We start from the raw sequence: 25,901 nt of genomic DNA, 5'->3' as shown, positions 1-25,901 counted from the left end.
TGTACATAACAGTCGATCTTCAAGATTTTCTTAAAAGGGCCCCGACTGTTGAGACCAAGTCGAAGCGATTTATTTTTGGACGCTGATTCCGAATCACCCCCATGACATAGGATTAAAATGCTCCGCTGTCAAGATATCAGCATATGCTGTTGCCTTGTTAAAGTTAGGGTTGGAGTTAGGGTTAGTGATTTCTCTCCGTGGAGACAGAGGTGCGAGAAAAAACATTGTTAATATAAACAGTCTAGATCTTAACTTGGAGCCACAAGGCCAAGGGTAATTTTTGAGTGTTTAGGGAATTTTTTATATTCTTAAAGGTTTGTTTTTATATAGGGTCATTGCTATATTATGTGTATATTGTTTGAATAATTTTATACTTATAAGTTAGGGTTGGAATCAGAGGATTAAGATTTCGTATAGTCATTCAGGGCCAGTATTTTAAAAGTCACGTGACAGTCGAGTGTAGAGTGATTAATCATCGTCCCAAAGTTATAACACCTAAACTGTATGGCTGATTTTACTGGGTGGCGTTCTGCCAGATCTGCCTGTATAATTCCTGTAGCTGTGGTAATTCCGCCGAAGCTTTAATTGGTTGATGAACAAAAAAGCCCGAGGTACCCAGGTAAAGTTTCAACTAGCAGAGATGTAAATTGTTATGGTCAGTGTTATGAAAAGCCTTACCTGGCGCACTGCAGAGTATCAATGCTTTGTACTTGTTGAAATAGATCAAATTCAAGCGCAGTAGAACCTGTTTTCTGTATGGTGCAAAAATAAAACCTGGACACACTTTTTACAGAACTTGCTCAGCAGCTCTTTTTATGGTAACCGTTTTATAGCCATTGTCATCGAGGACGTTCTCATAAGACCTCTTCGGACGTCTTACAAGAAGACACTGAATTGGAACCTGATAAGTTATGTTTGTACTCTTAAATCCCTTGATAAGGTGAGCTGGTGCACAGCGCAGGCACATTCAAAACACATGGGAGCATGGAAAACGTTGATTACTTTAGGCACAGGATATATTATTAAATCTAAAATAAAACTGACTGGACATCAGTGCGAGATCGTTTTGGTCGCCGCTGGACAGGGCATTCACAGATGTAAGGGTACTTCACCCTCAAGCCCAGTCCAACAGTGACAAGAGCATCTCACAGATGTACCAATCTCACGAGAAAAATAAAAAACGTGAGTACAATGACAGAGTCCTAAATGTTGAAAAGGCTTCCTTCACGCCACTGGTGTTCAGTACTACAGGAGGAATGGCAACCGAGGCTTCACAGTTCCTAAAACATCTCGCTGAAAAGATCAGCCTAAAGAAAGGCCAACGGTATTGTGATGTGATGTCATTTGTCAGACGCAGACTGCGTTTTGATCTACTCAGAACCTGTATAATCTCTATCAGGGGGTACAGAGGTACCAGAACCCTTCCACCCACGGCAATAAGTGATTTGGACCTTAACCTGATCAACACTCTTAAACCCTAAAAGGTCATGGAGTGCTTGTTGGATGGTGGTCTAAACTGCTTTTTGTTGTGATGTGATTTAGTGGATTTTACATATATTATTACAAAGGGTTTTATTTTACCTCAGTTTTTAAATTTGTACCATTTTTACAGAATTTTTATAATTATAATTATTTTTATATAGGGTCATTGCTATATTATGTGTATATTGTTTGAATAATTTTACTTGCAGAATCATTAAATCTAAAATAGATAATAACTTAACAGAATATAAAGAGTCCTGAGAACGAAGGCAATGACTTGAAATTGTTGTCTTCTTAACTATACTGAAGGAAATATGTTTACGGTACATAAAATTGAAGATGTACTGATGGGATATCCTTAGAATAAAGTTGGTGTTGACAATGCGTTTCTCGTAGCATAATTTAGAAACTTTACTTGCTTTGTAAACATTTGTTGTTTGTTAAGCTTTTCTTGGTATGATTGGAACCTTTACATTACTACTCAGAGGTGCAAGCTCTCATGTAGCCTGAACTAAACCTTTTTGCTGCAACACCCACTCTATCAACATCTATCCACGTCAGCCATTTTGTCAGCAAATGTCTTGGGGGATGATTTTTTGAAGCACTTGACGGTAATTGAACCATGTCTCTGCCGTTAATTGGATCATGAATTATTACACCATACATACCTGTACCACACATTATTTGAACCCCACCCTACTTTAAATTGTATCCAATTTTGGGGTGATCAAGTTATAAACAACGAGACAGCTCTCTTTGTGACAGCTAATATCTTTTTTTAAATACTATTTTGTACCATGTTAACAGTGCGATGCAGATGCACTGAAGGGATACAGGTACACTTCTGGCCGACTCAGCCGAATAATAGGAAACTTGATTGAGAATTAAATGAGGAAGGGTACCTGCTAAAAGATCAAGAATCTTACTAGAAGACCCCTTCAGTAAATCTACTATACTATAACTATTAACTATTATTATTATACATGAGAAGATTCTTGATATATTTGTAGGCCCCCTTGCCCTCCTAAATTGACCCTCAATCACGGTTTTCCGATCATTCAGCTGAGTCAACTGACAAGATATTACCAAGACGTGTAATGTTGCACAAATGCAATGAGATCATTAGCCTGAACCCTGAACCTTCTGCTCAGAAGGCAGATACTAACCATTCAGCCACTTAGCCTGGCAATAGGCTTATCTTGTTGACCATCTTTATACTAGTTGGGAAGGTTTATATAGCAAAGTATTATTGTGTAAATTTGATCTGAAGGGTAACCTACAAGATATGAGATGAGAGATCCATTGGCAGGGCTGCTCCTTCTCATTTAATCCTCAGTCATTGATCTCCCAATAGGACACTGTACTTGCCAGACTAAGAAATTCTTATTTTAGTGATATGCTCGTTGTAACAAAATTAGTTGAGGTGCTAGTTTGTGAACTTAATTTGCTGTAATAAACAACAAAGTTCATGCTATCATGCCTAATAGCTAATAGAATCTGTCACAGTGTCATCTGTGGTTTTAAAACAATTTGCTATATTATTCTACTATACAATATACATTTACAGATCCACATCATTATTACATTCCAACTTATAGCATGACTCTGACAAAGAAGACTGTTAGCCAAATAAAGTTAGAACTGGACGATTTGGGTATAGTATACAGAAGTACTCTCCGTAAAGCTGAACTTCTTTCCCTGTTGGAGGTAAGCAATTATTTAAGGAAACACGCTTTTTGAATTACTTTTACTATGAAATTTGGAAAACACATTTTATTCCATCAACATGTAACTGTCAGTTAATATTGTTAAGTCCTGAGTGTATCCAGGAAACAGCAATATCTACTTCAGTATTGCGAACTTGTTCTATGAGTACAAAATCCTCCTGAAATGTATTGAGTAATCAATTGTGTAATTTCTACACTATAGTTGTGTGTAAAGTAGCTTTATAGTTTATAAGGAGGAATCCAATTGGCCAAAAGATGGCTTATGTATAATATTTGAATTATCTCTAACATGACATTAGTCTAACTACATCCCAATTCCAGGCAAGTTTAACCCCAGTCACTGAAGAGTTGGAAAAGTCGGACCCTTACTCACCGCCCTACACCCGCCGAAGGGTATGTACATTTTTAGAGAATATTTCTCACAGCTAAATAAAATATTTCAAGACTTGAACGTGGTGCATTAATTATTTATTATTAAAAAACATCTATTTATTTGCCCAAGTGCAAGTCGACTTAAGTCTTTTGAACAACAAGGAACCGTTTGTCGCAATACGGTCCAGCTCTCTCCCTCTCTCTCTCTCTCTCTCTCTTTAATTGCCTAATTGACATGTGGTGTAAAGTGTGTAAGACAGTGTTTCCACACACGGAGTGGTGTACACTAGTGAGTGGCACCAGCTGCACTTTACACTGCTGCACTTTACAAACACTCGTATATAAGGGGGGCTGGTAACTTAGTGTTACACAGCTAGGAAACGTAAAGTTCCTCTTGTTTGAAATATCACAGCACTGGTCATGGTCCCCTACGTGTTGTGTTGTAAGTAACTGAACACATATTGTTATTATTATACATTTATCACATGCCTTCTCATACGATATTGTGTGGTTACACGACCCACCATCTATTGAAATATAAAGCATGGAATCTTTTGAGAACTTATTACTAGTTATAGTGGGTAGATCTTCAAGATGCTGTTATGGCATGATAATCACTAGGTGAAAACATGCCGGAAACTATGTAATGAGGTTATCTCATTCGTCTGCATATTAGTAATGAAAGCGCTCATAATATAAACGTGACCTGGAATCCTGACCCCAGTCGTAATCAGGTTTTAGGAAGAGGTTAGCCATTCCACGGAATAGTAGTAGTACCTGTGGTATTTCACGGAATAGTATCTTATACATTGTTATAGTAATATTCATAAAGTACGGGGCTGGGTATGTACGGGGCTGGGTGTGTACGGGGCTGGGTATGTACGGGGCTGGGTATGTACGGGGCTGGGTATGTACGGGGCTGAGTGTGTACGGGGCTGGGCATGTACGAGGCTGGGTATGTACGGGGCTGGGTATGTACGGGGCTGGGTATGTACGGGGCTGGGTATGTACGGGGCTGGGCATGTACGGGGCGGGGTATGTAGTATGTACGGGGCTGGGTATGTACGGGGCTGGGTGTGTACGGGGCTGGGCATGAACGGGGCTGGGTATGTACGGGGCTGGGTATGTACGGGGCTGGGAATGTACGGGGCTGGGTATGTACGGGGCTGGGTATGTACCTTCTCATCAGATACACTTATAAAAAGGCGGGATATAAAGAGACGAGTGCAGTAAACTCGCGGTATAGATGCTGGATAGACTCGAGTGTAGAGGGGGTGTAGATATTGCGGGTACAGTTGGTGGGTGTGATTAGACGTTAAAGGAATGTGAATTTTGGATGTCCCTATATAACAAAATGTACACAATTAAAGTGCTCATGGAATAAGGTTGGTTGGTTGGTTATAGAACCCCTCCCCAATCTCGTATTGGAAAACGACGAGACTAAATTCTGAGTATGAATACGGGTGATACCTGCAAGTGTATTCATTAAGCATTTAGAGTTCTGTAAAACTGCAGTTACGATTGTGCGAGGATATTTTGTAATAATTTGGATCGACATCAAAGAAGAGGAATAAGGTATGGTTAGTTCGTTCAGGTACATATACATTGTTTTCAGTAGAAGACAAATGTTTACCACACAGGTGACAATATATAAATGTGGCAGTCTAAAAGTAGCAGGATTATCTATATATTCTATTATGGAACATGTAATGGAAGGCAAGAGAGCATTTAGATAATTTATGATAGTATAACTTATGAGTTAAAAGAAAAGATATTTGTATTGTGATGCTTTAGCAAAGGTAAACTCCGGTAAACTACACAGTACACACTTAGATCGAAAATGAATATACTGCTAGTACAGCCTGAATATGGTAAATGACAATGTATGTATAATAAATGCATGCAATGATCATAGATCAATCTATACAGGATTATAGGGGTTCTTAATAAACGTCTATGCTTATTGTTTATAATGTAAAATAAGTGGTAAAATTAAAAATGTTCGAAAGTTGTTTTCGCTATTTTGCCAACGATGGCGATAGTAGCTAGATTGGTCATGTTTTTAAACCCCGTAATGACTTCCTCAAGATGTTTAAATAATAAAACGGAGCCCCTCCCCCCTTGGAGTGAGGAATGTGTTAAGCTTATTGCCTCTAATTAATGTGTCCTCAATAAATGATATTCCGTTGAGAAATAGTATTAGATGATGGGTATATAAAAATTCCGATCTTCTCTTTTGAAGTTTTTAACTTATCAGACCAACCTTGACATCAGACCCATATTATATATATGTACACGGAGACCTAAATCTGCGGATATATTATAACTGTTTTCAATCTCTCCAATCTCCAACCGTGAAATCATGGCTTACCTTGATTTTAATGCAAGCATAATAAACTACGTTTAACAGTAGCACAGAACTTCAATCATTATGTGCAAGCTCAACAAGATTTCCTTTAACATTTAACTCTAATTTAGATCAAAATTAACTTTATTTAAACTTTATATCCAACTACCGCGTCGCGCGGTGGATTCTACTTATAGATGTGATGATTGTATAAACCGTCGCGTCGGCAATACATTATATCTGTACTATTTTTCCGTAGTCGCTCCTGTTTCACTGACCTTGTGGCCCCTGGCCCCTTTGTTTATTCATTATTCATAAGTTTATATTTACGTTTAACATATTTTATCAATTTGAAACACCTTTCACTGAAATGATTAACAAACCTCCCTTGTGCTGGTTTGATAATCATATCAGCATTTCGATGCCTTTAAAATAAAATTTGTAGGCTAATTTATTATTTATATAATATATTTGTATAATCAAATCTTTTTGATTCATCTAACCATTGAATATAATAAAGAAAAGGAACCGTCGATAAGGGCGTTGATATGAAAACAGATCACCTTCTCATTCGAGAATTCGCAATGGATGCGAAGTGCGAACAGTGGTTTCCCATTTCGTTATTTAGGACGTACGTAGTAAGCCTTTCTGTCACGCGGCATTGGCAGGATTCCAGAACCGTAGTATAATAGTAACTTGTTACCAGTTACCAGTCTGCACTACTCACTATTGGCCCAATTATCAGTTCGTGTTACCAACTAGACTACCTTAGTTCCCAAAAATTTGTGTGCCATTATTTTGAGCACAATTTATTTGAGCCCGAAAAATTTGGGCAGAAAATTTGAACTCATTTGGGCGACCGAAAATTTGGGCACAAATTCTTCGAAAAATGAACGATTTTCCACTAAAATTTCAGTTAGATATTTGCCTTAGTTCATTATTATTCCTTATTATTCCAGTAATTTTGCTTTCAATTTTAAGCAGAATTAGAAAACTAAAATTTCAAATATTATTTCACTTGGATATGAAGAAAAAGCCATCTTTTTATAGATTTCAGGGCCACAGGCCAAATGCCAAAAGTTTGGTTAGCAAAAAATTTAGCAGACGGAAAAGATTTATGCAATTAATTTGGTCTGCAAAAAATTTGGGCGAGAGGCCCGCTCAAATTTTTTGTCGCCCAAATTTTTGGGAATTAAGGTATCCTTGTAGCCCCCCCCCCCCCTTTCCCCCCCCCCCCCCCCCTGGGAGCGCGGTATCATTAATCACACTTACAGTCGGCACTCTGCATGTTACATGTAACTTAGTGTCACACCTTGTGACATTTATTAGTTTAGCCGAAAGTTACATTTATATAAACATATCCTGGAATGTTTATAAACATATCCAGAATGTTTCTATGGTATTTCCGCCATACTTCCCGCCTCATTAGGTGGACCTTGAACAATATGTAAATATTAAAACCTGCGCATATTTTCTGCATATTATGCAGCCTGGGACATCAGTTGGTACGTGTGAACACTCACATTATGCAGTGTGGTCCACACTCTCTCATTATTAACATGTAGCCTCTCTCATTATTACGTTGTGCTTCGTTTTGTTGTACCTGCACTGAGGACCTTGTACCTGTAGGTACAGTGTACTTGTAATAGTAATACACTGTGGAACATCTGACTAATTCCACGTCCAATTATTACTCGCTACATTCCTGACTGCCTGTGACGACAGTTACATTGAGCCTTTAATTGTGGCACAATTCTTTTTGTTTTGTTTTTAGTTAGTTCAAGAGAATCAAGACTTTAGTTAAAAGCTTTGAGCCCGTGCCTGGAATGTTTAAAATAGGTAGTCCAGGGACGGTCTAGTATAGGATCCGAATTTTATTGTGAAGATTTGATTACCGTAAAATTACGGTCTTACCTTACAATCCTCATCTGCACGTTTAGGTACAGAGCGGGTATCACGTCTTATGCCCTGTATCTAGCACATTGAAATGGAGGACAAATTACGGCGGGAAGGGATCACGTTTCTCACACTCGCGACTCCTTGCAGACAGCCAATAGGAGGGCCCCTAGTTAGTCACGTGTTGTAAACAGACCAATGACAGGGCAGCACGGTGTTCGTGACAATACAAAAACATTCCGAGGGAGCTTAGTTTTGTTTCTCTATATCACCACGCTGCCTGCCCCTCCAGGCGTTGCATACCTTTACATTCCTGATATTCCCTCATTACACGGCCCTATCCGCTCGAAGGTATTTAGTCTTTACCGACCGGTGCTCTTGCACGAGTCGTGTTTGATGGGGTTCATTTGTATTAAGGTACGTGTTGCGACAGCCAGCAGCCTTCACTATTTTCTTAATCCCTTTGTGATATAAGATATATTGTCCCTGATTTCTGGGATATGAGATATCTTGATATCTCCACCTGCAATGTAGGTAGAGATACGAATACCACTGTTGTTAACTGTTGTTAACTGGGAAGTCTATCTTCTTGTGTTGCCCGGTGTCACTATAGCTCCTAATTAACTTTCACAGTGATCATTCGATTTGGTGCTCTTAAATTGGGTTGGTTAAGTTTCAGAGTGCGTCTTAATGGACTTAGTCCTGCACTAGCCTCGTCATCATAGTTTTATACCTTTTGACATGTTTGCAGTCTTTGCACACATTCTCATTGTTCGTCGGAACCTTCCATATATACCAGTATTGCTGAAGCACTAGTTGTATGTATAACAACACAAACTACTTGACTACTATAGCTTCGTACAACTGCAGCCGCCTGCACAAAGGGATATTGGTACTCCCGCCTTATTCTTGAAGTTGTTGAAAGCAACACTCACCTGCTTGCTGTGTTCCTTCTTGTCACATTCCTTAAAATAGGTTTTGTACTCTTTCTCAAGCCTTCAAATACAAGCTGTCCGTTTTAGATTTCGATTGAGAGTTTAGTGACTGTGAGTGCTAAATTGAGTTTGCTTTTGTCGATTAGTTTATAAGTTTGCATTGTTCAGGTAATACTGTAAGATTTCAATTTCAGTTGAACACCATCATATTGAGTCCTGCAAACATTTATCAGTAGTTCACCGTTGATTTGTTTGTTCAACTCAGATCAATATCGCCATATTTATTGTTCCAGATTTTTACTTCTCTCCTCTAATTTGTTTGTGATTAGATCAAGATTCAAGCTACATTCTTAAACGTGTTTACACACTGCACTTATTGCTGTTGCAAGAAAATTATGTCAAATTTGGATAAGCTGCTCAAAATTTGTTCTTGGATCGAAATCATCGAATCACATGAAATTGCATCGAATTAAACTTCAAATCTATCGATGCAATAGGCATCTAGCCAGATTTTTGTCATTCAAGACCCTCCTCCCTCGGTAAGACACTTTACACATAGCTAATTTGTAGAATTGGAGTGAGCTAAATCACCAGCCCCCCTCCCCTGCCCCCTCCCAAGGCTGGCTACGTAGTATGTAAACGATCCCTTTTAGGAATTACTTCAGCACACCAAATAATAGCACGTTAACCAATGATGCGATGTGTTGGAATGTTGCCAAATAACAATAGCACCCTGCTAGACTCTGCAACTTAATTACTGCCTGTGTACGTGACTGCGGTACTCAGGCAGATCTACCCGCAATGGTGCCACACTCTTCGTGTAGTATTTCTATAAACTGTTTTGTCTCTTTTACTCAGTACATGCAGTGAAGAAGCTTATTATCCCCGATTCTATTCATATATCTCCGATTCATGTCTGCAGTATTTTATTACTTTCTTAGCCGTGATTTGTTTGCTTTATCTTTCTTGACGCTCCTGGACTTTTCGACAGATCTTAATGTTTATCCATACCCCGTCAACATATTTTATCAACATATCAACATATCCACATATCAACATATCAACATATACCGTATATGATGTACTATGATGATAGGTAGTGTTATTTCTTGCTAAGTACAAGACATAATTGTCCTATTTTTATTCTCGTTCATAATCACCATTCATAATAACTGATATTCGTCTTCTTACCGTAAACAATTATAATTTTACAACCTGCAATGATACCAATCTTCAGCTGTAATATATGTACATAATGTCACCACATCAAATGTTCACAATGCATTTTCTAGAAAGTTCTAGTTGGCATGTAACCAAGTGTGTCTCTAAGACACGTGACTAAGTGGTCTAGTTCAGAGGTTGTACCTCTCAACACTAGACCGGTATAATTAGGCTACATAATACATGTTTATACCTTGTTAGAGAGATTGTCTCTTCTTCTCTGGTGCTTCGTCAGTCAGTCTCCATAACCACACATAAATTGACTATTTAGTACTGTACTGTTAGTCAATGTTCAGTTAGTTGCCAGCGTGTGTACTGTGTGTTGCTACTCTACCTTCACTTTCGCTCAGTCTAGCAATGGTTCGTCTCTCATCTCAATAAAGTTCCCTTACAAAATCTAGTATTCTCTTACTATCTCTCTTTCAAGTTGCATGGTATGTGTAGTGGGTATGCAGGTATAGCTTAGAGATGATATTACGGTTCCTTATTTGAGTGTTTGGCAGGTATTTAGCATTCCATTCTTAGTACACGCACTGTACGTTAGTTAGCTTCCTCAATTTAGAGGCCACAATATTGATCATTAGGGTTCAATGCTCCAATCTTCTGTTCTTATTTAAAGCTGCCCATTTGGGACGGTTTAAATTTGATTTCAATGAAGCTAAGACCCAATAGGATTGTACATTACCTAAGGAGGCTACTATGACCATTTCTACTAACTTCTCAACTGCACATGGCTTAGTTACCTGTTACGTTTTGCTTAAATATAGACAGTAGGACAGCATATTTATATTTAACGTTTACGTTATGTGAATATACCCACCTATCTGGAGCTTTAGGAATTTATCGGTACAATTGATTTAATTGTTTCTTAATTTAGATGCAGTGAAATTATCGGACTGCGATGAATGGGGACTTGCCACCCCATGGCAACATTAAAATATGTCGACTCTGTTACATCGCTTCATCAATAAATGTAATAGATTTAGTTTAATGGTACGTATGATACCTTGCTCATCGCAATAAACGTGGTACTTGAACATTGGTCCAGCCATCTCTTTCAGAAGTTCAGTTTAGTAATGGTTACTGGTCACCCAAAACATGCCCAATGTTCAAGCTTCCAACCTAGACTTCATACTCAACATAATCATTTAGTACATGTCAATTCTTCGTCCCGTTTATGGTATCCAGAAAGTGTTGTTTTGAATTTGCCGCGCTTGCAACATCCTATTTTTACCTTCTGGCCATCTTTCTTGTTTTTGCCGATGTACGACTGCTGGTCGTAAATCGTGCATCTGATCGTTGAGCCTGCTTTTGATAGTCATTATAAACTAATATTATCAATAACAGCATGCGAAATTAAACCATTACTGAATCTTTGTCTATGTAATATCGTGTTTCTTTCGAGTAGATGAGTTGCATATTTGGGGACGTCATCTTAAACCTCAATGGGACACCCGAGTCCATTTTGCATCAAATAACCGCGCGCGCGAATCGATTGTGCGTGTTGTAAGGGCGCAGTAGTGAGTTCAGAATAGACTCGTTTGAAAAAAAAATCGGACCACCTTCTATAATTTACCGCCCAAATTTTGTTTACTACAATTTGGCAATCCGTCAAGAATGCAAGTTGCAGAAGTGCCACTGTTTTATCCTTCAAGAAAGTGTCGCGTTTCCCCTGTGTTATTTGGGGAGGAATCTATCCACTGCTCCATGTTCTGTCTTCTCCATGATGCGTCAGTCTTGCTAAAAGTTCATCCATTTAATAGTTCATCTTCTAATATTAGCTGTTTTCTCGAACTGCTTCGGTTACTGATTTTGTGCTTCTGCATGCCTATACAGTAAAACCCTGATTTACCGCGTAGTTTGGGGATACGAAAATTGTACAGTAAATTGGAGTTTACGGTGAATCGGGGTTTTAATGTATTAGGGATAAGGGATTATGGGTCGTTCACATATTACGTAATCACTTTTGAACAATTCCCCACCCCCTCCGTAATCAGTTTCACACATAGCTATTGTGTCAAAATTACACTAGCGTAATCATTTGGAAACCCCCTCCCCCCTCGGCTGATTACGTAATATGTGAACGACCCCTTAGGATCTAAGGCAAAATATTAATTTATAATCTCCGAGTTGACGGTAAAACTGATTATTGATGGCGATCGGTTTAACTTGTCAGCTAAATAGATATCAGGCGCTTGTGCTTGGATTAACAAATGCCATTTCTGTTGTCAAAATTTAGGCAATATTAAAGTATTTGCGTGATTGCTAAATTGACTTGAGAGTATGTCGCTTAAAATAGTCCATTTTTTCATTGACTCATGGGTCAAATACTGGTAAGTTTAGCCATGAATTCGGGGGAAACAATTTAAGGGAACTTCGTGGGTGGAATTATTCGCGGCTCCTACGATATTCCTGATTTTATGACTATTTTTGGCATTATAAAATGAACTGGGTGTGTTTATTAAACTTCCAATAATTCCAGACGACGATGGCAACAGTAGATTTACAATCAGTGACCTCAAACCTACTGAAGCTAGATAGCAGTCCTATAAAACTAGATGCCAGTCCTATGAACCACGCCTCAGCTGTTATCGACGAGCTGGAATCTGCTGACCGTCAATCAGAAGAGGTGATTGTTGGTTAAATTATTTGTATTATTACATGTTATGATAACTGCGCAGCCCATGCTATGATAACTGCGCAGCCCAAGCTATAACCATGCTATATTATATATAACTATATAACACATTTTTATACCTATAAATGTTCAGGTAAGTGTTGATGTTCAGATCACAAAGGAAGATGTTGGTTCAGATGAGCATGTTGTTCTCCAAGAAGAACAAGTGACAGAGGAAACAGTGACAGAGGTTGAGGAACAGGTTAGATGGGATCTATGTTAACAAGGTTAAAAACCTTCTCGTTATGTAAGCTTTAAAAACGAAAACTTAGCAATCTTAACAAGTTTAACCTGGGTCATTTCCCATAGGTTATCAGAAACGGAACTTCAAGTCCAGAAGAGGAGGATGTCTCAGATATAACTGATTCTGATGAGGAACTTGAGAAAGAGGTGACTGATCAGAAAGAGACCTTTATCACTAAGACGACGGTTAGTTTATTGTCTTAGTTAAAGGAATTAACTTCGCAGTTAATTAAATACCAATTCGATTTAAATTGGTTGATAATTTTATACATTTATTCCTCTGAAATATGTATTGCCTACTTTTCACTTCAAGTTGAGCTCGCTTGTGTGGGAAATAAGAGCTGATATCAGCATCACCGCACATTACCGTTATTTCTGACAAACACTGCGGCAGCAATGACCTGGTGATATTAACCTACTAAACTGCAGTTTAAAAGAAGATCACAGCGTATCAAGAAGCAGCACGAAGCTTGTTCAGGAGCTCTCTTTAGTGACGACGAGTTACCGTCTCCAGAACCCCTGGTTGAGGTGGATGGTCTCAGTACTACTAGCTCTCAGGTCAGTCACCTTTAAGCTGATGCTATCCAACTTAAGGGGGCAGGGGGGGGGTCTTAATGAAATTTCTCTCGAAATTGATTTTATAGTTGTTTCTAATAGAGGGGAGTGATATCTATCTGCTACTTTTGGTCCCATGGAAAAAAATTGTTCCTAGACGAAATTATTGCCGGTCAAAGGTCAGCGCTCATGTGTAATTGTATTGCGCAAGCGATTTTCAATCGCGCGCCCTGAAAATCGAGTCTAAAAATCTCTCCTCCTACATTTTTTGAGCAATCACCTTGAAACTTTCAGGATATGTTCTAAGGACCATTTAGAAACTTTTGCTCGTTTTAGAATTTCGAGATAGGCCTTTTAAACATTTTCTATTCCATTTTGAAAATCTTGGACCTGGAAAAATCGTCAAAAAAAGAGGTCCAAGATTTTCAAAATCTAATACAAATTTTGTAAAGGCCTATCTTGAAATTCTAAAACGAGCAAAAGTTTCTAAATGGTCCTTAGAACATATCCTGAAAGTTTCAAGGTGATTGCTCAAAAAATGTAGGAGGAGATAGATTTTTAGACTCGATTTTCAGGGCGCGCGATTGAAAATCGCTCGCGCAATACAATTACACATGAGCGCTGACCTTTGACTGGCAATAATTTCGTCTAGGAACAATATTTTTCCATGGGACCAAAAGTAGCAGATAGATATCACTCCCCTCTATTAGAAACAACTATAAAATCAATTTCGAGAGAAATTTCATAAAGACCCCCCCTGCCCCCTTAATTTTCATCGAAAAATGATGAAAATGATGCCCATTTATACATCAGTAAATGTATATCGAAACATGAAGTGGTTACCCTTACACTTAAGAAGACAACTCCATCTATCAACGTATATGTATAAAATTCTTAATGAGGCTGCACCATCATCATTCACAGATAAATTTTCTTATGTATCCGGAGGATCACGTGATGCTGAGAGGTGCAACCTTTATATTCACAAATCCAGAACACACAAAACCTTTACATATTTAGGTGCAAAATGTTGGAATACAATTCCAGAGAACATAAGGACTATAGAATGTAGTGTAAAATTCTCACAATGTATGAAATCTAAATTTATGTCAGATGTAATTCAAGGAGTCTCATCCTATGAAATAAACAATAGTTTCGACTATTTCTACACTCTAGCTATGTGACAACTGAAACAAATTTTATGGTGCTGGAGTTTTTATCTGGTGGAAAGGCCCCCTGCGTTATATGACCTATTTCTAGAAGTATAGAACCTTAAACATCTCCTTTATTCGTTCCCATTTGTTATCATTGCCAATCTATTATTGTTCTATACTTCTTTGTGTATAACTGTAAATAACATTACTAACGTAATTCCAAAGTGGGCATCTATGTAATCTTAATTGTTACCTTCATGCCCACAGTTCACTGTTAAATCATATCTTATTTTATCACTCATTAATTTATTACTCATTATGTTTTACAAACTATATCCTTATGTCCCTAGAAGGGTGTTCTGCTAACAGTTTTCGACTGACTTGAATGTCCTGCACAGCAGATTGAAGCTTCTTAAATTATTTTTTATTCTTATTGTATTGCTGTGTAAATTTGATTCTAATTCTAATTCTAATTCTAATTCTAACATCAAATTTTGGTCAAATGGGCATCGATTGGGTCATTTAAAATTTAGTCGTTATTTAAATAATCGTGAAGTTTTGGAAGTATTTAAGTAATAAATATAATGATGCTGATCAAACAGACTTAATAAAGCTAAATCTTAACCATCGAAGGGGTCATTTAAAATTTACTAAATTGTATTCACTAAATTTCACCGCTCGCAAGATAATCGTGAATATTAGTTTTGGAAGTATTTAAATAATAAATATTTTCATGCTGATTAAACTTATTTCAGGACGAGAGAGCTGCTGAGAGAAAGAGTCTCGCCCTCAAAATCTTCATCGTATTTATTTTGTTGGCAGTTGTTTCCAACACACTCGCCTACCTCTACCTCTCCTATCCGAGCATTTCAGACACAATTTCAGGATTATTCAAATCAGCTGCTCAGCCTGAAAGCTCACCAACTGAAGAATTATAGACTCACAGATCTGTACATATTACACTTAATATAGTCAATTTTATCACGGGAAGTCGCTATCCAGTTGAGAAGTGATCCACAATTGAGGGTTAGGCACGAAAACCAGACATAATTGGAGTTACGATTCAAGAGGAAGTGGTTTGTTAGTCGTGGACTTTCGTTCAGCTCAAAATGAACCCTAGTGAGCTCTATAAATAACTATACTGCCCTGATTTGAACTCACTGATGACATATCTGGACGATATAAATACTAAACTGAACGGACCTCCGTAGAGAACTAGGATCAAAGACATTGCAAATTGAAATAAATATCTGTTCTTTTTATTCAGTGCGGTCGTGACGATGATTTCATTTATATTATGTTGAAGCTAAATGTAGATAGGTTTAGTTCCTTAAGTATTAATTTAGTACAGTATTAATTTGTTCAGCACTATTGTAAGACCGTATTCTGTTAAATAAAGTTAAGTAACAATTAAAAGTAACTTAACGGATAGTACAGCACCAGTTGTTTTCATCAACATTTTTTGCGTCATTTTGTGCTCGAATTGGTAAAAACAAGTCATTTGTAAACCTTCAAAATATGTAGACTACTCAGTAGCGTGGAGTAGAAAACTAAACTTTAGGCTGGCAGGGTGCTCACAACTTATTAAATTTATGAGCATATTAATACTACTCAGCTTTAGCATCCTCACATTTTACAATTCTTTGGATGGACCTCTGTTTAACCACACAATGGGAATAGCACATAATTAATTACGCAGTACTCTAGAGTTAGGAACATATTTGGACTCACGTGAACAGCACTTGAACTGTCACGTGAACAGCACTTGAAATGTCACGTGAACAGCACTTGAACTGTCACGTGAACAGCACTTGAACTGTCACGTGAACAGCACTTGAACTGTCACGTGAACAGCACTTGAACTGTCACGTGAACAGCACCTGAACTGTCACGTGAACAGCACTTGAACTGTCACGTGAACAGCACTTGAACTGTCACGTGAACAGCACTCGAACTGTCACGTGAACAGCACTTGAACTGTCACGTGAACAGCACTCGAAATGTCACGTTGGTGTCCTGTGTAAATCCTTTATTAGACTTGTCACCTCCACTGCGAGCCCGAGACTATGTGCACCTGACAGCTCCTGATTTGACTAAATATTTCCAATTTCAGCGCGTCCATCTAATATGATGGACGCGCTGGTCGATATTATATCCATAATATGCCTTGCGAATTAACTTTCCGCTATTTGATTGGTGTTTAATTTGGCGGTGGTGGTAGATATACCTTGCTGCTGTATTATTACTCTGGCGGAGCACCGCTCTAGATTATTTGGGAACTAAATTTATTCCAAGTAAAATTATCAACTCAGCAGTTTGCATAGTGGTAAAATTATAGATTATACTAGAAACATATTAGTTAGCCACCTAGCGGTCCTAGCCCCTATATATTTAAACCATGTTATATTTATACCTGTTCGAAAGTAGTCGAGTAGATGGAATGTCAAATTAGTTTAACCTAAGTTTGGCGATAGGATGGAAATCTAGTTAAAGAGTTTATTAATGGTACTTATCTAACAAAAAACGTCTAAAATAGAACATAAATGTAACATCTGAAAATATTTCTCGCAACATATGCTAAATTATAATTAAGGTTAACAGATCTAAGAACTTTCATAAAAAAGATAAAGTAAATAGCATTCGATTCACCATCTCTATTAAAAAGACCAGGGACTTTGAAAGGGCGTGACTATGTTGCAATTTTTCAATTTCTACTAAATGTCTGTTAAGAGAAAGTCGTGCTGAATGAACGCTTAGTTACTTACTTACCTCCAGAGACCTAGCATTCGTCGGTTTTGATTACAAAATATGTTTGTGCTCCAGCTCTGTGTACCGCTAAAACTCCGTTTTAAAGTTATGTGGCTCTTTCTTATTAGAGTTATAGTCTAACCGCATTTTAGAAAGTAAACGCTAAATATTAGCTTTTGTTTACTCGATTGTTATTATGAGGCAACAATACAAGCTAATATACAAATATATGGCTGATTTTAATGCACGGTGGTCTTTAATAAAATCAGATATTGATTAGCTGTTACTACACTAATGGTATTAAATGACCGCTACACTAATGGTATTAAATGACCGCTACACTAATGGTAGGTATTAAATGACCGCTACACTAATGGTATTAAATGACCGCTACACTAATGGTATTAAATAACTGCATAAATGAGAGATACAGGTTTTATCCAGGTTACTTTGTCGCTGTGCTTACTCAGTAATCTCATAAAGACCACTCAGTAAGCAACTAGTCTTTGTAAGGACCCCATTACAAATGTATAAGTAAGAATTCTGATAAAGTTATCTTTTCTACAGTTGTGATGTGTAGCTTTTTAAATGCAATTATGCGTTCGCGTTGTATTTTCCCGACTTTTTGTCATATTAATTCTTAAGTATCAAAACGTAATTTTGGTTTCTGGACTAATTATGTGATATGGAGAGTTGATAATTTGACGATTTTCATTCTTACTTGGATTAATTTAAATCTATGAATTAATAACGCAAAGCCTGGCTTCTCTTCAAAAAAAAATACATGTCACATGTACCGCAATCGATTTTTAATTTGGATAACTCTCGAAAATAAATAAATTCCAAAAATGTGGTTTAAATCTAGACGTTCTTTAATCTTACTATATATAAAGCGAGACGATATATATGGATATATGGATCCGTGCCATTTTACTGACACCACGGCATCAATTTTAACGCGACTTTCCGCAAAAACTGTAAAAGATATACAACTGACACTTTTTTGACTGGTTCAAATGCTTTTATGCTTTTCAAATCAGCATGAAAAAATAAAAAATTGGCCATGAAATAAGAATTTTAGTGCCCAAAATTTGGATCCCCAAGTGGTGTCAAAAACGCGATTTAAATAGGTAATAATTATTTTAGTCTCTTGAGTCTTGACACCACTTTAGAGTTATACGGGTTCCTGCTAGTGTAATTAATGCATGTCATTAAAATATTATTGCCTGATATTAGACCTTACGTTATGAGATGATGGTTTTGTTAATTGTTTCTTTCTTGTAGTTTGTAGACATTACTGCTGCTTTTTAAGATATGTTAATTCTGTTAATGTCAATTATTGCATTAATTTAACTTATCATTGATACTCTGGAAGTGAGTTAATCACATGTTTGTTTTATTTGGTTATTTAAATGTTACTTTTACTAATGCTTCCCCTCTAAACGCAAGTACCTTATATTATCCCAACTGAAAATGATAATTATCTGGAAGTGGAATGTAGAACCGTCTCCTGCTCCATTAATCCTCTTCCACTTCCAGGGCAGTAACAAACATTTAACTGATTTACTGGGCGGCGCTAAGCCTGTCATTCCACCAAATCTCCATTCCATCCATATGATTATTAACATAAATATAATAGCCTGGGGTCCCCAGGTAATTAACGGATAATCTCTGCATTAAATCGGAGTGAGTGTCATGTCTGGAATATTACAATTGTCTGGCATAATTTATAATATAATGCTTATAATCATTAAAAAATGAAAAATAATGGCCGTTAATACTCAGATTATCAAGTGCTACGTCATATAACAGTATATACAGATATAGTAGTGAGTAGACAGTAAATACGTCAACGTTGGTGTTTTTTCAAAGGAAATACGTAAAAACCTGATTGGTTTATAAAATCAAATTATGCAGTTTAGAGGTTTGCCTATATAAATACAATTAATTGTAGCAGTACTATTTACAATAGTGATTTTCGTTTTTTAAACCTGGGCAAATTTTTGAAAAATTTTGTGTTTCAAATTGAAATATTATAATTTTGGTACCAAAAGTTGCGTCTGACTAAGCTTATTTTTTCCGTTCACACTCTTTTGTAAAAAGAAAATAGTGAAAGGTTACGAATGGACGTTTTTGCAGAAAAACTTGGATTTTGGAGAACGAGGTAGGTGGGTTCAAATATGTCATCAGTCCTTCCTTCCGTTAAGTTACCATGACAACGAATGCGAATCTTGACGGATGTTACTCGTCTAAATTTCTTCGAAGTATCGCGCGCCGCTTTCTTCTCGAAATGTTACGACGGCAAGTGCTACGAAGTAGCGCGCGCCGGGCCAGATCATTAACAATGGTCAAATGCGAATCTCTATTCGAATCTGTATGTTCATGAATATTATAGCTAGGTAAGCCTGTCTGCTGTCAGTAAGTATTACTAATACTATTAATTAGTCAAACTAAGGGGCGTTTCGTTTTCCCAATGAAGACCAATCAAGGTGTTACCATTTAACTAGAAGTAGATAAATATATTTAGTTAAATGGACAAGTTGAATAAATTGAATTGTCAGAATTTGATGTTGAGATGAATTTCTTTTTGAATTTAGTATCATTGTAATATCTAGCTATAGTTATAATTGTATGCGTCAAAATTTAATAAAGCTAATTCATAATTTATACTTATAAACTTATAGTTATAATATGGGGTATGTTCAATTGTTCACTGTTCAATCTCACTTGACCATTGTTAATGCAGTCTGGCCCGGCGCGCGCTACTTCGTAGCACTTGCCATCGGATCACCATATAATATTTCTAGGCAGTGGGCCATCGACCGTAAGACGCGCGCGCTGACCATTGAATGGTTTTTTAGCTCTTATTTCGGCCAGCACATTATTCCGGAAACAATCAAAAAGTTATAATACTTCCCATATAACAATTTTGTTGAAATTTGGTCAGCGTACGTAAACACTTATGTTCTACTGAACCTAAATTAGTTTGAGCAATTTCGATGGTCAGAATTTGAGTTATCAACGGATTTATACTAGGGGGTGCACCATAAAAATAAACTTGCTTGGATTTTAAAAATTTTTGTACCATTGTTTTCTAGAGACTGTGAGAATTTTCACAATACCAAATTTGTCATACCTTTTTAGAAAGATCAGTGAGTTTCGCCTAGGTGCCATATTTGATGGTGCGCGGCTTTTGGAGCAAAATTAGCTGTAAAAGTCGCGTAATTTGACCAAATTTGACCAAATTCGTTGATTTTTGTCGTATTATTTGGATATATCTTCAGTTCCTTGAATGAGATCATTCTGAAAATTGGCGGCGACCTTCCAATAGGGCTTTCACAACTGTCCAAAAAATTTGGTGGATATCGGAGTTGATATAGTGATCAAAATGGGGCAAAATACGCTGCTTTTAGCTGTAACATAAAGTCTGATGGTTGGATATGCTTTAAACTTTTCGGACACTTTTCTTGTAAGTCTATGAGTAAGCTTACCAATTTTTGTTGCAATCGGAGGTCGGGAAGAATACTTAATATCTATTTGTTTGAAGAAAATTGTGCTGGCCGAAATTAGCGCTAAAAAACCATCCTACAGTCGGCACGCGCGGCTCACTGTCGATGGCGCACTACCTATTTATACCTATTTTGTCATTTTTAGACCTCTTAATCAAGGCCAATCTCTCCCAACTAAATTAGGTTCGGTAGTTAAGTATAATTGGAAGGTTCCCACAAATTTTCAGCATGATTCATGTTCAGGAACCGAAGATATTATAGAATAATACGACAAAAATCAACAAATTTCGTCAAATTACGCGACTTTTACACCTAATTTTGCTCCAAAAGCCGCGCACCATCAAATATGGCACCTAGGCGAAACTCACTAATCATTCCAAAAAGGTATAACAAATTTGGTACTGTGAAAATTCTCACAGTCTCTAGAAGTAGAAAACAATGGTACAAAAATTTTGAAAATCCGAGCAAGTTTATTTTTTATCGTGCACCCCCTAATATTTCGAGAAGAAAGCGGCGCGCGCTACTTCGAAGAAATTTTAATTTCTAGACGAGTAACATCCGTCAACAATCTCACCCATACTTTTTTGTTTGAAATAAAAGCTGTAGTATATCATTTGTCATTAAACTCTGTGAGTTTAATTCTTATATTAGTTAAAATATATTACTTTCAATCCTTAAAATCTTATTCCGATATTTCCGATAAAAGTTGACAAATTCTCTCCATTTTCGATTATTCGAGTTAAATTCAAAATTGAATCCACGCGAGATCGCTATAAATCCAATTCTTGCGTAATTTTGGTAAAGATATAAAATGTTTCCGTTGATCAAGGTAGATCACGTCATGCAGTCACCTGATCGTCATGGCAAAACCACACCTAATATAGTTTATAAGTATAATATAATGCCTGTTTTTAAATTAATTGCCCGCGCCACGGTTTATGGTTTAGTACTTTGTCCGTGCTGAATATAGATTGTCGTTCATTTAATTGTTAGGAAGGTAATAAAGTCGAATAAACGTAATTGAAATTACCTGGCGCGACAATCCCTGTTAATTAGTGTTGGCGTTGCTGCACCATGCACTGTGCGCGGCCCTCTTTTCAAGCTTTCTACTTGAGAGAAGCGAGCTATACTACTATTAGACTAGCTTACTAGTTAAAGACGTAACGGTGCAATTAACTATAACAAAGGAATTATTTATTCTCCTAACTCGCCAGCGGACAGGTGATCTTTATAAAAATGTTTGATTTTTATTGTTTATGAGCTATTAGTATTATATCCTTGGCCCTTTTGTGCACGCGAATCGATCAAAAGGTTATCTTAATATTTTAGGGACCTCAGGCTATCATATTCATAAACATAGAGATTAGGCGGAATGACAGGCTGAGCGCGGCCCAGTAATCAAAAAGGAAATGCAACGTATGTTTTACTGGGCCGCGCTTAGCACTTAGCCTGTAATTCCGCCTAATAGTAATATCTATGTTTATGAACATGATAGCCTGAGGTCCCCAGGTAACCTTGCCTTTGGCTTTGTTAAGCTCTTAATGAGTTTCTATGTTCTAATTCAACTTCAGGAATCAGGATCTTTTTAAACAAATCAATTTAACAAAAATCAATTTAGGAATGGGAGTGGGAGGCCGAGGAGTGATTTTGCTTAATAATTTCATTTCATATTTAATGATTATCTCAGATCGTTCTTTATTATCTTTTGTCCTAAATATTCCTTTTAAAACTCAAAATAAAATTCGTTATTATAGTTGAAACTTATTCAAAAGTCCTTTTCAACTTTAGGTCGCTAAAAATAAAAAATAAATTGAGTGCCTTGTTCAATATTTAATAAATATTTGGCCTTGATCGCAAGTCCAAATTAATTTGAATTATCACTCTATCAGATTGAGTAAATGGTATTTTTCTTTGCTCTTGCTACTTTCCTTCGACAGGCGATTTGGGGAACCCACTTTACCTCGGTACTTCAGCAAAAAGTTTACATTCACATACAGGGCTATTTTGATATGGGGTCCCTCATAACTGAGCTATGTTCTGGCTGGCGCTGGCCCTGGGTCAAGTTCAAATATTTGCTGATCCCAGTCCTCAGATGTCAGAGGACTAAGCCGATTGGTGACTGTCATAATGCACATTTCGTCAGGAGGATGTCACCCAGAACACGATATGCTTCCAGAAAGTCCTAATATAGAACGAAAAACATAATCCCCCGGACCCCGGTAATATTGGTTAATTGGGGTAGGAACCTGCCGAGCGATGATGCTGATGGTGCTTATTGGATATTATTATGATATTGGAATATATTCATCGCTTCATGATCATCATGGAGGATATCTGGATATTTACTTAGATTAGGATATTAACACGGCGATTGGAAGATATCACCCTCGTGATGCTGGATGCTGTCACGTGTTCCGTTAAATAATGCAATTAATATGTACCACTACCAGGAATATATAATTTAGGATACTATATTTTACCAAAACCCATAATCATGGGTAGAGTGGACCGCTGCCAGTGTCTCTCTTTCCCAAACAAAAGGCAATGATATCAATTTGAATGACCGTTATCAAATGCAAAATGATACCGAGAATGAAATCGGTCGCTCGCTTTTCCCACTCATTCATGGCTTACGAATTGTAATAAGTTTCGATTTATAAAATGTAATCTATTTCAATTGTAAATGAATGGGAAAACCGAGCGACCGATTTCATTCTCGGTATCATTTTGCATTTGATAACGGTCATTCAAATTGATATCATTGCCTTTTGTTTGGGAAAGAGAGACACTGACAGCGGTCCACTCTACCCATGATTATGGGTTTTGGTAAAATATCATCTCTTTTTGATTATAATGTCAGGGTACTTTACAAAGACGAAATGTAAACTCATAACTTCATACATATTAATAAGGAGGTGATTTCAACGATTTCGAAATTTTTCCTTTAAAAACATTTCCTTGTGTTTGGGTAAGCATATCGGTCAATCACTGATACCACTTTATACTCATTCAAGTTGGCATTAAATTCATATATAATGACATTGAACTGTCGTGGCAAAGCAGAATTTGTTCAAAATCACGAATGAGCAAAATTTTCACCTTTCGCACGTGCAAACCTTGAGCGGAAGTTGCGTGCGCATCCAATATTGAATCACCGTAAATTTTTGCATGTTGGTGTTTTATATATAGTTTGATAAGCATGAAAAGTTTCAAAGTATTTCAAGAAGAACTGTAATCACAACGGCACTCCAAAGTTGACGAAAATTGGTGAAAACAGCAATTTTCAGTGATTTTAGCAATTTTCTATCAATTTGGGCGTGGCCCCACGTGTGCAATTTTTCGATTTTCAACTTTAAACCTAGCCTATGACACAATTTAGATCTTTAGGAAGCAAAATTGAGCTCCACAACTCAAGGGATGGTGGAACACCAGAGAATACTAGAACGTAAAATTAACGTTTTTATAAAATTATTCTTTAAAAAAGCACTAACTTCAATAGCGAATATCTTTATGAAGGAGCAAGCTAGAAAAACTTTCCGGTAGATTTTCAGAATGCTTAAACAATTATCTAACTTCAATATGTCCTCAAATTTTGAATAAAATTACTCCTTAATGGTGTAAAATCGATTTGAAAAATGATTACTTTGTGAAAAATCAAGTTTTAAAAATGGTTAACTTGATGACGTCATCAAGTGGTGATGATGACGTTGAATTACTTTTTAACATAATGTAAACTAAAGTCTAAACAATTATCTTCAAGACCTGGGGTCCGAAATGGCTGTATCTTTAAAGCTTCTGAATCTACGGACACCTAAATATAGCCTATAATTGACTGGCAAAGCGTCTATCCCTGAATATATATATGTATATAAGTATATATATATGTATGTATATATCACGACAATCTGTCGTAAAACAGGGGTTCTAGAAAACCCATTTCCCGATGCTCCTGAAACTTGAAACTTTTTTTACAGTCGATTAGGTCAACGTCTAGACGCCCTGCAAAGTTTCAGATCTATAACTCAATTTTAACATGGTTTTTAAGGCACCTGAATATGGCGATTTTGGGTTTTTACCGAATTTCGTATAACAGTGCTGGCGAGTATTTTATGCAAATTTTTTAAAAATCTCAACATAACTATTTTTTATTCCTGTCATCTTTGACATCAAATTAGAATGTTTTGAACTAAAAATAAATCTGCTGAACGACTTCCGACGAGTCTTAATGCCTGAAAAACTCCTGCCGGAGGCGGCGGCCGAAGGCCGCCGCCTCCGGCCGGAGTGCACGCTTCGCGTGCACGAAAGAGGCTTCTGACGTGTACCAAAGGGGTTACAATAGTAAAGGGGGTATAGTAGTAAAGGGGGTACAATAGTAAAGGGGGTACATAGTATACCCCCAATAAAGACACCGCTCGTGCTTGCCAGCACTGTGATATAAGTACTACTACTAATAATCCATTATCCAAAAATACCTTGGCTTTTAAGGGCTACGCGCGATAATTCCCGACAGCTTGCTGGAGCTGAAACGCGCGGCCCGAAAAGAAGCCGAGGTATTATTTGTTGTAATTTATTTATCCGATTTCTGTGTAATGACAATGTGATACGTGCGCTGATACAATAAAGTGTGTAATATATTAATATAGTGCGCAACTATTATTTGTTTTGAAACTTCCCACCAGAGTGATTTGCGTTCGGAAATAGCGTCCAAAAATACACCGATCTAGTAAATAACTTTCATGCCCAAAGGGCCTTTTCACAAAAATTGTCTTAAAATTTGGGCGAGCGATCATTTAGTAGGAGCGATTCTGAGGTGGGATGATGATTATATATTAATCACTCTACACTCGACTGTCACGTGTGACTTTTTCAACCCGTTCTCTAGCTGGCCCTGAACGACTATTCAAAACCCTAACCCTCTAATCTGATCCTAACCCTAACGCTAACCCAATCCTTAACAAAAGCATATGCTGAAACCCTAACCCTTGTAGCGCGATGCACTACTGGGTCGCGCGCGCATCAAATAATGCTTCTCGGT

At 37.2% G+C, this 25,901-nt stretch overlaps 1 protein-coding gene across 1 annotated transcript in view; it reads left to right on the top strand.

The window, feature by feature from the left end:
• Positions 1 to 16,096, top strand: part of LOC134819294 (uncharacterized) — a 29,467-nt gene extending 13,371 nt beyond the window's left edge. The window contains exons 2-8 of the mRNA XM_063829164.1: positions 3,079 to 3,189; positions 3,531 to 3,602; positions 12,463 to 12,609; positions 12,752 to 12,859; positions 12,967 to 13,086; positions 13,330 to 13,458; positions 15,365 to 16,096. Coding sequence (XP_063685234.1) covers positions 3,082 to 3,189; positions 3,531 to 3,602; positions 12,463 to 12,609; positions 12,752 to 12,859; positions 12,967 to 13,086; positions 13,330 to 13,458; positions 15,365 to 15,547 — 867 coding nt within the window. The 5' untranslated portion in view covers positions 3,079 to 3,081 and the 3' untranslated portion in view covers positions 15,548 to 16,096. The remainder of the gene's footprint in view (positions 1 to 3,078; positions 3,190 to 3,530; positions 3,603 to 12,462; positions 12,610 to 12,751; positions 12,860 to 12,966; positions 13,087 to 13,329; positions 13,459 to 15,364) is intronic.
• Positions 16,097 to 25,901: the final 9,805 nt, after the last annotated feature.

The sequence above is a fragment of the Bolinopsis microptera genome, chromosome 8 (genome assembly GCF_026151205.1).
Source record: "Bolinopsis microptera isolate Bmic1 chromosome 8, MBARI_Bmic_1.0, whole genome shotgun sequence".
NCBI lineage: Eukaryota > Metazoa > Ctenophora > Tentaculata > Lobata > Bolinopsidae > Bolinopsis > Bolinopsis microptera.
Note: the sequence above shows the minus strand (reverse complement) of the source record. Positions and strands in the feature narration are given on the sequence as shown.